This window comes from Eretmochelys imbricata, chromosome 14 (assembly GCF_965152235.1).
Source record: "Eretmochelys imbricata isolate rEreImb1 chromosome 14, rEreImb1.hap1, whole genome shotgun sequence".
Taxonomy (NCBI): domain Eukaryota; kingdom Metazoa; phylum Chordata; order Testudines; family Cheloniidae; genus Eretmochelys; species Eretmochelys imbricata.
The window spans coordinates 511,353-525,418 of record NC_135585.1 but is presented as its reverse complement, the minus strand read 5'-3'; the positions used below and the strand labels follow the sequence as shown (position 1 = coordinate 525,418).

General features: G+C 46.2%; 2 protein-coding genes across 7 annotated transcripts in view; one reads left to right on the top strand and one right to left on the bottom strand.

The window, feature by feature from the left end:
• Nucleotides 1-1,163, top strand: part of ASPSCR1 (ASPSCR1 tether for SLC2A4, UBX domain containing) — an 87,806-nt gene extending 86,643 nt beyond the window's left edge. For all 3 annotated transcript variants that reach the window (XM_077833262.1, XM_077833263.1, XM_077833264.1), the window contains one exon: nt 27-1,163. In XM_077833262.1, coding sequence (XP_077689388.1) covers nt 27-40 — 14 coding nt within the window. In that variant the 3' untranslated portion in view covers nt 41-1,163. The remainder of the gene's footprint in view (nt 1-26) is intronic.
• CENPX (centromere protein X) overlaps nt 1-13,907 on the bottom strand; it is a 28,501-nt gene extending 14,594 nt beyond the window's left edge. For 3 of the 4 annotated variants that reach the window (XR_013347875.1, XR_013347876.1, XR_013347874.1), the window contains exons 1-5: nt 13,816-13,907; nt 11,635-11,686; nt 5,384-5,437; nt 4,717-4,805; nt 4,282-4,510 (exon numbers count right to left, since the gene is read on the bottom strand). Coding sequence is in view for 1 of the 4 variants with exons in the window: in XM_077833266.1 (XP_077689392.1) it covers nt 4,496-4,510; nt 4,717-4,805; nt 5,384-5,437; nt 11,635-11,686; nt 13,816-13,905 (300 nt within the window). In the remaining 3 variants the exon portion in view is untranslated. Of the gene's footprint in view, nt 1-3,777; nt 4,511-4,716; nt 4,806-5,383; nt 5,438-11,634; nt 11,687-13,815 lie in introns of those variants that run through there. The other variant, XM_077833266.1, reaches the window with a different exon arrangement.
• Nucleotides 13,908-14,066: the final 159 nt, after the last annotated feature.

Here is a 14,066-nt window from a genome sequence, read left to right as displayed (position 1 = left end):
CCCGTCCTTATGTTTTCTTCTTACAGCTGGGAAGAGATGAAACATCCCAGGTGCTGGGCGTGCAAGACTACTTGGCTGGACTGAGAAGCAGCAGAATCAATTGCACTTCTTTCCATTTGAACTGCTACAAAGTTTGTAATAAACCATTGGTGGTCCTGGAGAGACCTGAACAACATGATTTATTTCTTAAAAAAATAAAATAGAATAGCTGTTTTATGTTGCTACTTCTATCTTGTTGTGAGCAGACAAAGCCCTATGTGTTGTAAGACCATCTGCCTGGCAAGAGAAGCAGGGCCAGAAGGAGAAACTGCATGCATGTAATCTGAAAGGAGCAGGTAGAGAGAATTCTTCCTAGCCATCCCTTGACTGCTGACTTTGCTTCTATAGGTGTTTGACACTCAAGCCTTCTAATTTCTGTCTTCAGAGGTTACCTGAAGCAGCGTGGCTGCTCTGCTGCCTGGAACAAGATCTTAGTGCTGGAATCAGCTTCATAATTTCACCTACAGCTGTAAAGTGTTGCCCAGAACTGGGCTGGTCCCTATGGTGTGGCAGTGGCTACTTGCTGCTGGTAGTCCTGCAGGAGCGTTTAGATAACTCACAATTTACTGAGTGGCTTTTGTTGAAAACTTCCTTGTTCATTGTACTTGTCTGTTTTCCACTGGTGGAGTCTTGTTAATGAAAAATGCAGGTATCTATTAATGACATGCCTTTAGAATATGCCTCTGGACTAAGCTGTTTTATTTCCATTACACATAATTAACTACTCCTCTAATGAGAGCAAAAATCCAGTGAAAGGTCTCTTCATTTGACTCTCCATCTGCTGATTTATTTGGCTTTGATGTTGCCTGCAGTGGACTTGCTGTGTGTTTGCAGTATGGGTACAGTAAGGAACGATGCTCTGCCTCACCCATATGCAGTGTTGGGATGTGAGTTAAGGTTTAGAAATGTGCCTGCCATAGAGATGAGGTCTGTAGTGCCACAATATCCAGGCTGCTGTATTTTATTTGAAGTTTTTTTCATAGTCCAGTAATTCCAGTTGGACAGAGTTACTATGTTATGGTAATAATTCTCACCATTTGTTTTCCCTGAACAGACTTTTTTCCTTGAACTATGTGTGTGTCTGCACAATTTGTAGATGTAATAAAGCAGAGTGGCCACAGGCAGCCTTTTTGTCGGGGTCTTTGATAATGTGTTTCTTCCCCACTGTTCTGTTTCTTTATCAGTTCACAGGAACCTGCTCCCTATTCACTGGGCCTGACATCCCCCCCACCTTTTTTTTTTTTCCCCCAACAAAGCAAAACTGAGTTTTGTACCATCTGAATGAACTTCAAAGTGGCTGAAAGGGGCACCCAGAGTTCCTGGCACTTGTCATTGTCTCCCAGACTGGCCAACATTTCCCTTCAGGTCTAATTACTTCCACATGCTCCCAAATGCTTTGATGAACATCAGAGGGAGGGGGAGCAATGAAAGAAAGGTAGAAGAGGAAAAAGGAAACTCAAAGCTGAGGGAGCAGGCTGTAAGGGAGAGAAGATTGATTTCTTACGTGATACCCAAACATGAACAGATGGGATGTGTGTGCTGCAGCCTCTGGCACTGGGGAATTGACTATTTGCTGCTCTAAATAGTAAATAACCGCTCACCCAGGCATGTGAGTAGTTGCACAAGTGAGACAAACTACAGCAAGATTCCACTGGGATGAAAAGGATTAATCTAAACTTAATTCTAAGATTGTTAACTTTGGGATTAACCCTGGGATGGAAGAGTTTAATAACAGAATCCATCTTTTCTGTCCAGGTGCTTGGTGAGTTTCCTTCCAACTGTGCCCTATCCTAGAGCTGCTTCTGCTTTGCTGTTTCCTCTAGGACTGTGCTGATGGCTGGGAGTTGCTCTTTCACATTTCCTTGTGGAATAGTCCATCTTAATCAATATGCTGTGTGTACTGTGAGATGGGCTGAGGGACAGAGCTGCTTCACATGACACACACATTTGGGACCAGGGAGCTACTGCATGCTATTTCTGTATGGGTAGCATGTATGAGCCAATGTTGCTTGACCCATCCACCAGTAGAATGGATAACAGAAGCTTGGCTGATAGGAGCTCCTCTCACCGCTTGTCCCTTGTGATTTCACTGATCCTCCTTTATCTCTTCTAGATACTACAGTCATGATCAAATGCTACTACAGGGCTTGCATGTAGCAGCAATTCCCTGAGACATGCCTTACTGCTAGTTAGAAAGTGCTTTGATAGGATACTTTGCTCTGTAAGTGTTCTGTATATTCCTATTGAAATACTAAAGGTTTCTCTATTTTCCCCTTCTACCAGCAATAATGAGCTGGTCTTGGGGCAGTGTCTGGGTTAATAACTGATGGGGTGAGAGGCTACAGCTGCTAGCCTAATCTGGGGTATGGTGTGTGTGCTTCAGAGAAGAAGTTTAACTGCTGCTTTACCAAGTGTAGAGACACTAAAGTCCTGGCACAATTTCTGTTTAACTGCAGGTGAGCAACAGCCACAGGAGCAGTGCTGGGTTTAATTGGATTCCCAAAGTGAACTTTCTAATCATTTTAAAATCAAGATAACTCTTGCTTCTCCAATTACACTGTGACTAATGGGCTGTGCCATTGGAAGCAGGTGGCATTCAACTTCTGGGTTGTAGGAGCCAGCCTTCATACTGCTAATTATGCACATTACCTCATTCAGTTAATTCTTCTCTGCCTAAGCTTGTCTGCTGAACAGACTGTGCCCTGTGCAAACTGTACCTCATCAGTGAGATGGTGAAAGGCTGTCCCATTCAACAGTTACCAAATAAACCAACCCTCTGTTCATGGAGCCGTTGGTTAATGCTGACAGCCACCAGTTACACACCTCCACTTCTGCAGTTATCTTTAGCCTCTTTCACCCAAGGAAGTAGACTTATAGAACAGCTGTCTGTTTCTTGCTGGCTCATGGAATTGACATCACAGGGCACCCTTGCTGGATCTTTAACATGCAGTTTCTATAGAAGGGGCAAGAAAAGCAACAGGTGGGCAAGGTAAGTGCTCTCTGGAAAAGAACAGCTTGACCCTGAGACAATCTTACACACTGACAACTGCAGGCTTTCCAGCAGGGCAATCACAATGAGAAGTCCTTGTTCCCAATGCTCAGTACCTGAGTCATGCATGAATTACTTAGCATCTGATGACTTAGATAAGCATCATTTGATCTGACCTCTACTAGTAATCTTTTCATAAAGCCTCAAACTGCCTGGTGCTTGTAGAACTGTGATCTGCAGACCTTGATCAACACACAAACAAGGCAACAAAAGCTTCCCCCTTCATATCACCAGTGGTCATAGCCTGAAAGGGAGAGAGCAGTGCTACCGGCTCATCCACTCCTTGCCTGCTACCCATGGCAGCTGGGAAATCTCTACCACTTTTCACAAAGGACCCCACAAAGAAGAGACAATAAGCAACTGGAAAGCTAGTTCTCAGACATGTTGGTGTCAGCTGCTTCTGCAGCAGCAAGCCTAATATTCCCCAACAAAGCCAGGTTCAGCAGTGTAGGTCCTGCCTACATGTGTAAGGTTTCTTATTTCACAGCTTCCCTCTCCCCTGCTGGCAAAGGGGACATGCTGTCCCATGATGTGGGATTCTCACACATGCTGTTTGTTATTCTGTCCCTTTTTAAGAGTTTTCCTTTCGGCCTGTGAAGATTTAGAGAAGAGGGTGGGGGAAGCTGAGCAAGTCTTTGAAGCAACTTGACTTTCGATGATTAATTGCAGTGAAAAGCCTGAGCCAGGGAGACTTATTTTTGATTTATTGATGTTTCTTTGTGAGAACAAATTTATAGCAGAGGGAAGCAGCTTCTGAGAAGAATATCAAACAGTTAAAAGGTTCTAAGCACTCTTTGATGTCACTGCCCTGGAGGAATGCTGGAAAGTATTGGGGGAGAGGCACTGTTTATTTAGAAAATAAAAATCAGGTACCTGCTTTTGGCACAGCCCTTCAGCTGAGCTCCTGTTTAAACTACTCAGACAGCCATGGAATTGGACTTTAAACTCCTGCCACAGCAGCCTCCTGAGGTGATGAGAACCCACAGCTAGAGGAAGGTTTCCAGCCACTCACTCTTTCCACACAGGCTGGCACCTGTTTCTCTGGCAGAGAAAGTAGCAGTGCTCTGGCCATGCTATTCATTCTGGGCTGTAAACTGCTACTGCAGGAGCAGGATGGGACCCAGCTTTTGAGGGCAAGATGCCCTGCTATAGTCATTTGGTCTACAACAATCAAAATGAGAATGGCATCTTACTCTGCAGTTGCTGAGGGCTTGCTCTGCTCAGATGAGAGGGGTGAGGAAGCAGCAGTTACTGCAGCAAGATGGCAAGGGCATAGTGAAGCAACAACAGTGCCCATCCCCGTAGCTAAACAGGATGCCAGTCCAGACGTTCAGTATCAGATTAACTCCCAGATCAGGACTTTCTCCTCTTAGCAGCTGATGCATCCCTTTCTGCTTGATCAGGCCTCTAAAAATCCAGAAGCTGTAAGAAGAGAGCAGCAGTTGCTTTAGTTCTCATAACAGTAAGAGGCAGTTCCAAGCTAGTCATTAACACATCTGTGGGGTCCCCAGCAGCGGTGTAAGGATATTACTAACTAGTCAAACATCCCCCTGAGGGAAGGGGATTAAGAGGCCTGTGCCCACATCCTTTTCCTGTGAGCCGGGAAAGCGGGACTGCACTTTACATACCAGCTGTGGCAGCACTTTCTCCACGTGTTCGATATCCACCCTGTCCAGGTCCTCTGCCTGAGCCTGCCGTGCTCCGCGGGCTGCAGCTTCTGCGACACACATGCAAGATAAGGCTCACATCACAAGTAGGTGTGGAAAGGGAAGTCCTAAGCTAACAGGGCTGGATTTTAGGGTGCAGTTACAGAACCACAGGGTAAAAGGGAAACACTTTCTCAAGATCCCTCTTGGTTTTAGCATCCCAGTCTTGTGTAAAATGGAGTCTTTCATGGCATTATACAACCACAGCTGAGAAGATAGCTGGCTCCTCTCCATTCACCACTCTTCACTCACACTGGCTTGTGCTGTTGCACTAGGGAGTGGCACCTAACAAGCAGAAAGCCATTCCACAGGCAGAGTAGGTATAATAACCTAGCAGTGAGGTCCCTGCAACTTGACAGAACAGGCTCGTTTCTTTACACTGTCCTGCCACAGAAGCCTAGATATGTTAATCAGACTACCCCAAGGAAGAGCAGCTCTATGGAAGATTGCCTTTCCTGGAGGCAAGTTTTAGAAAAGCTCCATCAAAGCACAAGCAAAGGGCCTTGCCAGAACTGCCACAACTTTTCTAATTGACCCAAATCTATGACCACAAGTATTGAGAATAAAAGGGCTGCTCCTAAGCACTTACCTCGAACAAATACGTTCAGCATTTCTGCCATTAGCAGCAAAGCATCACTGCTGACTAGGGGAAAAAGGAAAGTGGCATTATCAGAAGACGTGCTACAGAAGGAGGCAGGATGGGCACAAGCTTAGGGAATTAGCCTAGAACTTAAGGCCTGGGTTCAAGTCCCTGCTCCACCACAAACTTCCCATCTGCCCCTGGGCAAATCCCTTGAGTGAATTAAACTAAACCACTTTAATTCTGACTGAGTATTCACATATGGTGTGGGTTTGCAGACACTGTGCTTGCATTTCCCACTCCCAGAAAGCCAGGCTGAAGAGGGACTATCCAGTGGGAAAGGTAACTGCTGGTGGTATCTTTCAGGAAGCAAGTAGAGCTACAGAAAGAGGTGGCTAGGCTGAGGAGCATCCGTGCCCATGAGGAATACATTGAGAGTATTCATACAGAGATGTCAAAGGCTGAGGAAACTATCCAGCTAGAGAGGACTAGAGTGTGCCCTTGTTGCCAAGAAGGCGAACGGCATTTTGGGTTGTATAAGTAGGAGCATTGCCAGCAGATCGAGGGACATGATAATTCCCCTCTATTCGGCATTGCTGAGACCTCAGCTGGAGTACTGTGTCCAGTTTTGGGCCCCACACTACAAGGATGTGGAAATATTGGAAAGAGTCCAGCAGAGGGCAATGAAAATGATTAGGGGGCTGGAGCACGACTTATGAGGCTGAGGGAACTGGGATTATTTAGTCTGCAGAAGAGAAGAATATGGGCGGATTTGATAGCTGCTTTCAAGTACCCGAAAGGGGGTTCCAAAGAGGATGGATCTGCACAGTTCTCAGTGGTAGCAGATGACAGAACAAGGAGTAATGGTCTCAAGTTGCAGTGGAGGAGGTTTAGGTTGGATATTTGGAAAAACTTTTTCACTAGGAGGGTGGTGAAGCACTGGAATGGGTTACGTAGGGAGGTGGTGGAATCTCCTTCCTTAGAGGTTTTTAAGGTCAGGCTTGACAAAGCCCTGGCTGGGATGATTTAGTTGGGGTTGGTCCTGCTTTGAGCAGGGGGTGAGACTAGATGACCTCCTGAGGTCCCTTCCAACCTTGATATTTTACGACTGCTGTCATGCCACCAGGGAAGGAGGACATGGCTGTCACAGGGAGCACACTGGCTGCTAGTTATTTCTGGCAGCAGGCCGTGCTCCACCCACCCACCATAGCGATGAAGAACCGTTATGCTGCTCTGCCAAGAGCCATGACGAATCAACCCTGGAGGAGGAGGAGAAGCCGTGCACCCCTAAGGCTGGTAGGATCCCAGCCACCGCTCCCAGGAAGAAATGTAGTTTAGTGGTGGTTGGTGACTCTCTTCTGAGGGGGATAGAGGCGCCAATCTGTTGGCCTGACATGACATCCCAGGAGGCATGCTGCCTGCCAGGGGCCTGTATTGAGACATTATGGAACGATTGTTGAGGATCATCTGGCCCTCTGACTACTACCCCCTCCTACTAATTCATGTGGGCACTAATGATACTGTGAGGTATGACCCTGAGCAGACCAGAAGTGACTACAGGGCTCTGGGAGAAGGGTGAAGGAGTTGGGAGCACAGGTGCTGTTCTCTTCGATCCTTCTGGTCAAGGGTAGGGGCCTAGGCAGAGACAGATCCATCCTAGAAATGAATGCCTGGCTGCGAAGATGGTGTCGCCAGGAGGGCTTCGACTTCCTTGACCACTGGATGCTGTTCTGGAAAGAAGGACTGCTAAACTACATTCTGTCATCTGCTAAGCAGAGAAGGGGTCCATCTAATGAGGAGGGGGAAAAGCATCTTTGGATACAGACTGGCTAACCTCATGAGGAGGGCTTTAAACTAGGTTTGATGGGGGCGGGTGATAAAAGCCCACAGGTAAGTCCAAAACACGAAGACTTGGGAGAAAGGTCAGAATCTGGGGGTCAGCATGGGCTGTCATAACAGGGATAAGAGACAGACAAGAGAACATAAGGGGGAAATCAAATCAGTATCTTAGATGTCTGTATACTAATGTGAGAAGTATGGGAAATAAGCAGGAAGAAATTGAAAGGCTAGTTAATAAACAGAACTATGACATACTTGGCATCACAGTAGTGGGACTATACGCATGGCTGGAATACAGTATGGGTATAGAAGGGTACAGCTTGCTCAGGAAGGACAGGCAGGGGAAAAAAGGGAGGTGGTGTTGCCTTATATATTAAAAATGTACACATTGGACCAAGGTTAAGATGGAAATAGGAGACAGACTTGTTGAAAGTCTCTGGGTAAGGATGAAGGGGGTAAAAAAGAAGGGTGATGTCATAGTAAGGGTCTACTACAGACCACCTAACCAGGAAGAAGAGGTGAATGAGGCTTTATTAAAACACATAAAATCATCCAACGCACAGGACTTGGTGGTGATGGGGGACTTCAGCTACCCAGACATCTGTTGGGAAAATAACACAGCAGGGCACGGATTATCCAACAAGTTCTTGAAATGTATTGGAGACAATCTGTTAGTTCAGAAGATGGAGAAAGCTACTAGGGGAGAGGCTGTTAATTTTGACAAAGAGGGAGGGACTGGTTGAGAATTTTAAAGTAGAAGGCAGCAAAGGTGAAAGTGATCATGAAATGGTAGACTTCATGATTCTAATGAATGGTAGGAGGGAGAACAGCTCAATAAAGATAATGGATTAAGAAGGCAGACTTTAGCAAAGTCAGGGAATTGGTAGGTAAGATCTCATGGGAAGCAAGTCTAAGGGGAAAAACAGTTCAAGAGAGTTGGAAGTTTTCAAAGAGACGTTATTAAGGGCACAAAAGCAAACTATCCCACTGCATAGGAAAGATAGAGTATGGTAAGAGACCACACTGACTTTTTCAGATCATTGAAGATCTGCTTCTCGAATCCAACAAGAAGTGGAAACTAGGTCAAATTACACTGGATGAATATAAACAAACAAACACACAAGCACATAAGGACAAAATTAGAAAGGCCAAGGCACAAAACAAGATTAAACTACAGGAGAACCTCAGAGTTACAAACTGACTAGTCAACCGCACACCGCATTTGGAAGTATCAATCAGGCAGCAGCGGAGAAAAAAAAATAAAAGTACAGTACTGTGTTAAATGTAAACTACTACAAAAATAAGGGAAAGTTTAAAAAAAGATTTGACAAGGTAAGGAAACTATTTCTCTGGTTGTTTCATTTTAAATTAAGATGGCTAAAAGCAGCATTTTTATTCTGCATAGTAAAGTTTCAAAGTTGTATTAAGTCAATGTTCAGTTGTAAAGTTTTGAAAGAGCCACCGTAACCTTTTGTTCAGAGTTACGGTCAATCTCCATTCCTGAGGTGTTTGTAACTCTGAGGTTCTACTATAGCTAGAGACAAAGGTTAACAAGAAAACATTCTATAAATACATTAGAAGCAAGAGGAAGAGCAAGGACAGGGTAGGCCTGTTATTCAATGAGGGGAGAAAAATAACAGAAAATGTGGAAATGGCAGAAGTGTTAAATGACTTTTTGTTTTCACCACAAAGGTTAGTAGCAATTGGATGTCTAACATAGTGAATGCCAGTGAGAATGAGGTAGAATCAAAGGCTAAAATAGGGAAAGAACAAATTACAAATTACTTAGACAACTTAGATGTCTTCAAGTTACAAGGGCCTGATTAAAAACATCCTAGAGAATACTCAAGGAGCTGACTGAGGAGGTATCTGAGCCATTAGCAATTAATCTTTGAAAAGTCATGGAAGACAGGAGAGATTCCAGAGGACTGGAAAAGGGAAATAAGGACAACTTGGGGAATTACAGACCAGTCATCTTAACTTCAGTACCTGAAACAATAATAGAGCAAATAATCAAGCAAGCAATTTGCAAACACCTAGAAGATAATAAAGTGATAAGTAACAGTCAGCATGGCTTTGTCAAGAAAAAATCATGTCAAACCAACCTAATAGCTTTCTTTGATGGGTAACAAACTTTGTGGAGGGAGGGGGGAGTGGTAGATGTGGTATATCTTTACTTTAATACCTATGGCTTTGATACTGTCTCATATGACTTTCTCATAAACAAACTAGGGAAATACAACCTAGATGGAGCTACTATAAGGTTGGTGCCATCTTCTGTTGGTGAGAGAGACAATGGTTTGGGAAATCATTCCCAGAGTAGTTATGAGTGGTTCACAGTCAAGCTGGATGGGCATATTGAGTGGGGTCCCGCAGGGATCAGTTCTGGGTCCAGTTCTGTTCAATATCTTCATCAAATTATTTAGATAATGGCATAGAGTACACTTATAAAGTTTGTGGACAATAGCAAGCTGGGAGGGATTGCAAGTGCTTTGGAGGACAGGATTAAAATTCAAAATGATCTGGACAAACTGGAGAAATGGTCTGAAGAAAATAGGATGAAATTCAATAAGAAAAAATGCAAAGTACTCCACTTAGGAAGGAACAATCAGTTGCACACATACAAAATGGAAAATGACTGCCTAGGAAGGAGTACTGCAGAAAGAGCTTGTCATAGTGGATCACAAGCTAAACATGAGTCAAGAGTGTAATACTGTTGCAAAAAAAGCAAACATTATTCTAGGATGTATTAGCAGGAGTGCTGTAAACAAGACACGATAAGTAATTCTTCCATTTTACTCTGCGCAGATTAGGCCTCAACTGGAGTATTGTGTCCAGTTCTGGAAAATATAGACAAAGTCCAAAGAAGAGCAATAAAATTGATTAAAGGTCTAGAAAATATAACCTGTGAGGGAAGATTGAAAAAATTGGGTTTCTTTAGGCTAGAGAAGAGAAGACAGAAGGACATAACAGTTTTCAAGTACATAAAAGATTGTTACAAGGAGGACAGGACAAGAAGTAATGGGTTTAAATTGCAGCACGGGCAGTTTAGGTTGGACATTAGGAAAAAATTCTTAACTGTCAAGGTGGTTAAGCACTGAAATAAGCTGTCCAGGCAGGATGTGGAATCTCTACCATTGGAGATTTTTAAGAGCAGGTTCGACAAACACCTGTCAGGGATGGTCTAGATAATAGATTAGTCCTGCTGTGAGTTCAGTGGACTGGATTAGATGACCTCTTGCGGTCCCTTCCAAGCCTAAGGTTCTATGGCTTTAATCCAGTTTAACTAATGCACTTTAAATTCACACCTTTCATTAGTCAGTCTTAATTTTCCTAAGTGTTCCCATGTAGACAAGCCCTTAGTCTCTCTGGGTCTTAATTCCCTAACAGCACTTCCCTACCTTGAGGATAAATATATTAAAGTTGCTCAGATTCTATGGCAATGGGGGCCAGATTAGTGCCTTCGACCAGTGGTTCTCAAACTTTTTTTTCCTCCCACGGACCACCTGAAAATTGCTGAGGGTCTCGGTGGACCACTTAATGAACTTTCCAAATGTTGTTTGTACTGTTAGCTAACTATTGTAAAGCGCTTTGGATAAAAGTGTTATATAAAAAACTAAATAATAAACGTGTTTTTGTTCTACAAATAAAAGCACGCAACTCATTTTAATATCAGTAATCTCTCCCCCACCACAGCAGCCCCCAAGCTGGGCTGGGAAGGAGGGAATTCTCTCCCCAGCAGCCGCAGCCCTGAAGCTGGAGAAAGTCACCTCTTTCTCTGGCGCCGCAGTCTTGCACGGCCCAAATTCCCCCTACTCCCTCTTTCCCCAAGGCCACCACCTCACCTTACATGTGCATCTTCTCCAGGGTCCAGGCACCTAATTAGTGGAGCCACACCAGTGCGGGCAGCCCTTCATTTTCTCGTAAGTGCACACCTTAGAGACTAGCCAATTTATTTGAGCATAAGCTTTCGTGAGCTACAGCTCACTTCATCGGATGCATCCTGTATAGAAGGAACTATCCGCGGACCACCTGAATGGAGCTCGCGGACCACAGTTGGAGAACTTCTGCCTTAGACAGCATGTACACCTAGGGAACAAGTGTTTGCCTTGCAGAAACTGCCAACACTACAGCATGTACATCCAGGGAACAAGTGTTTGCCCATTTAAACCGAGAACCAACACAGAGCCAGGGTGGCTTCCTGGTCACCTCTGGTATTCCTGAATTTCAGAAGAGCTCTGTGTGGCTCGAAATCTTGTCTCTCTCACCAACAGAAGATGGTCCAATAAAAGATATGACCACACCCACCTTGTGTCTCTAACACCCTACACAGCTACAACTACACTATGTACTATTGGCAGCTAGGTAATTTTCAGTAGGAATCTAGCTCTCTGCAGAGAGAGTACAGGAGAAGCACTTACCTCGAGTTTTGTCATCTTTGAAGTGGAGATGAAGTATTTTGTTCACAGTCTCCTGCATGAAAAGGGAACATGATATAGAACTGGTGAGTGAGAAACAAATTAAGCTCCTTTTCCTGCCTTTCCTGGCCATAAACTGTATAAACAGTCCTGTCCTCCCCTATCCCACAATTGGAGGAAATCCCCCAGCCACTTCTAAGGCAGTACTTGTCTCTATCTGTGTTTTTCTTCCCACCCCTTTGTCTTGTCTACTACTTAGGCTGCAAGCTCAAGTGTAAAAGGGATTGTCTCTCACTAAGCATCTGTACAGTACCAAGCAGATAGGACCCAGGCCTTGTCTGGGCTTCTAGGTGCTACCACAATACAAATAAATAGATATTTAAATCCTTTATTTCTGCACATTATGTTTTTGGAGAGAAGGACTTTCCTTTTCTGATCAGCGCATGAGAATCAGTGGTTGGAAACATTTGCTTATACACACATCCCCTCAAGTGTTTCTATTCCTAACAGAAGGAAAAGGAGTACTTGTGGCACCTTAGAGACTAACAAATTTATTTGAGCATAAGTTTTCGTGAGCTACAGCTCACTTCATCAGATGCATGCAGTGGAAGTGAGCTGTAGCTCACGAAAGCTTATGCTCAAATAAATTTGTTAGTTTCTAAGGTGCCACAAGTACTCCTTTTCTTTTTGCGAATACAGATTAACATGGCTGCTACTCTGAAACCTATTCCTAACAGGCGGCAAGATGTAAAAACTTAAATCGACATGAATGCTTCATGTCTCTGAAATCTGCCATTCTCAGCTTCCAATGACACAAAGCTGTGGTTTCTATCTGTGCGGTTTCATCTTGATAAAAATCTTAAACACTTTTCCCCTTTATCTGCACCTTAGGCTACTTTCATGGAAACAGTTCTGCATTATTCTTCACTGTGAGTCAGTTAAGTCAATGTCAGATTCTCAGTGCTACCATGGTTGGTTTGCACCTACTACAGGGGATTTAGAAATTCCCATGCAACCTTTTCAGTTAGGTTTAAGGTAAATCTTAAAAGTTGTTGTAAAGTCTAAGTTTTGGCTAGGCTGTAGTTATCCATCTCCCTCAAACGATCCCTGCTCTGTCAGATTGCTTTTGGGAGACCAGGCCAGGACTGAACACACCAGGCACCAAACCTTAGGCAATAACTCTGGGTGTAGGGCATCCTATCTGATGACCAGTTTTTGGCACAGAAAGTTAAAGGGATGCAAGAAGTTGATGAGGTTGAGGCAGGGAAAGAGATTTGCATATCATCTGCACAGACACATTAAACAAGATTGAACTCAGAAATGAATTGATCAAAGACAGCAGGAAGGAAGGACCTGCAGAAGCCACAAGGAGGGAGGACTATCACCACCAGTGAAAAGTCAGTGGCTAGGTCAAAACAAAACTACACAGTGCAGCACAAGAAGCCACACCTAGAGCTCAAGGGCCTAGTGCTAGCCTACCAGGCCTCCCACAACCTAGCAGCCTTGACTGGCCGATAGAGCATCGCTGCTGAGAGCACCAAAGGGAGTGAGATGAAGGCAGGGCGGACAGCAGCCCACTGACTGCTGTCAGGAGAACAGAAATGGCTCTTCTGTGAGGCGACGATGGGGGGACAGGGCTAAGCAGGAGACCTCAGGTTTCAGAGTCGCAGCCGTACCTACGGCTTTGTGAAGGGGGCCAGGGTGGGAGCTGGCGGAAGGTGGAGGATCTGGAGCTGCTGGTCACAGGCTGGGGCCCCAGAGAAGCGCTGACCGTCTACTCCGGCCCGTGCCCACCTGGTGCCAGAGCCGGCGGGTGGCGAGCAGGGCGAGCCCGGCAGGGACAGGCGGGAGGGGCAAGGCGGTTGGGGGGAAACCGGCCGCTGCCGTGCGCGGGAGGGCCTGGGGGTCGCCGGCAGCGGGGCGGAGGCGGGACGGGGCTCCCGGGGACGAGGAGACGGAGCCTCCCACGGCAGCGCCCGCCCGCGCGGGGTTTGAGGCGGGGCGGGGTGGCCCCTGCCGCACAGCGCGGGAAGCGCGCGCCAGCTCACAGAGCGCGTGCCCGCTGCGCCACAGGGGGCGGGCGGCGGCGCGCTCCAGGCTGGACCCGAGACCGCCGGGCCGGGCCGCTGGTTAGCGCGGGGCACCTGGTACAGCCCGGGGCGGCCCCCGCCCCGCGCCGCGCACCTTCCTGAAGCCGCTCGCGCTCTCTGCCCGCTTCTCCATCCTGCAGCGACCCCGTGGGGGGGGCGGGCCGCCTACTGCGCGCGGCATCATGGGAGCTGTAGTCCCGCAGCGGAACCCGCCCCCGGACGTGAGTCGCGGGTGTTTCCGGGCTCAGTCCCGTCTGCGGTGCATGCTGGGAGCCGTGGTTCGCGCTGCCTCGCCCTGGGCCGTCGGGCGGGGCCGCAGGGCGGGAACGGGGGCCAATGGGGGAG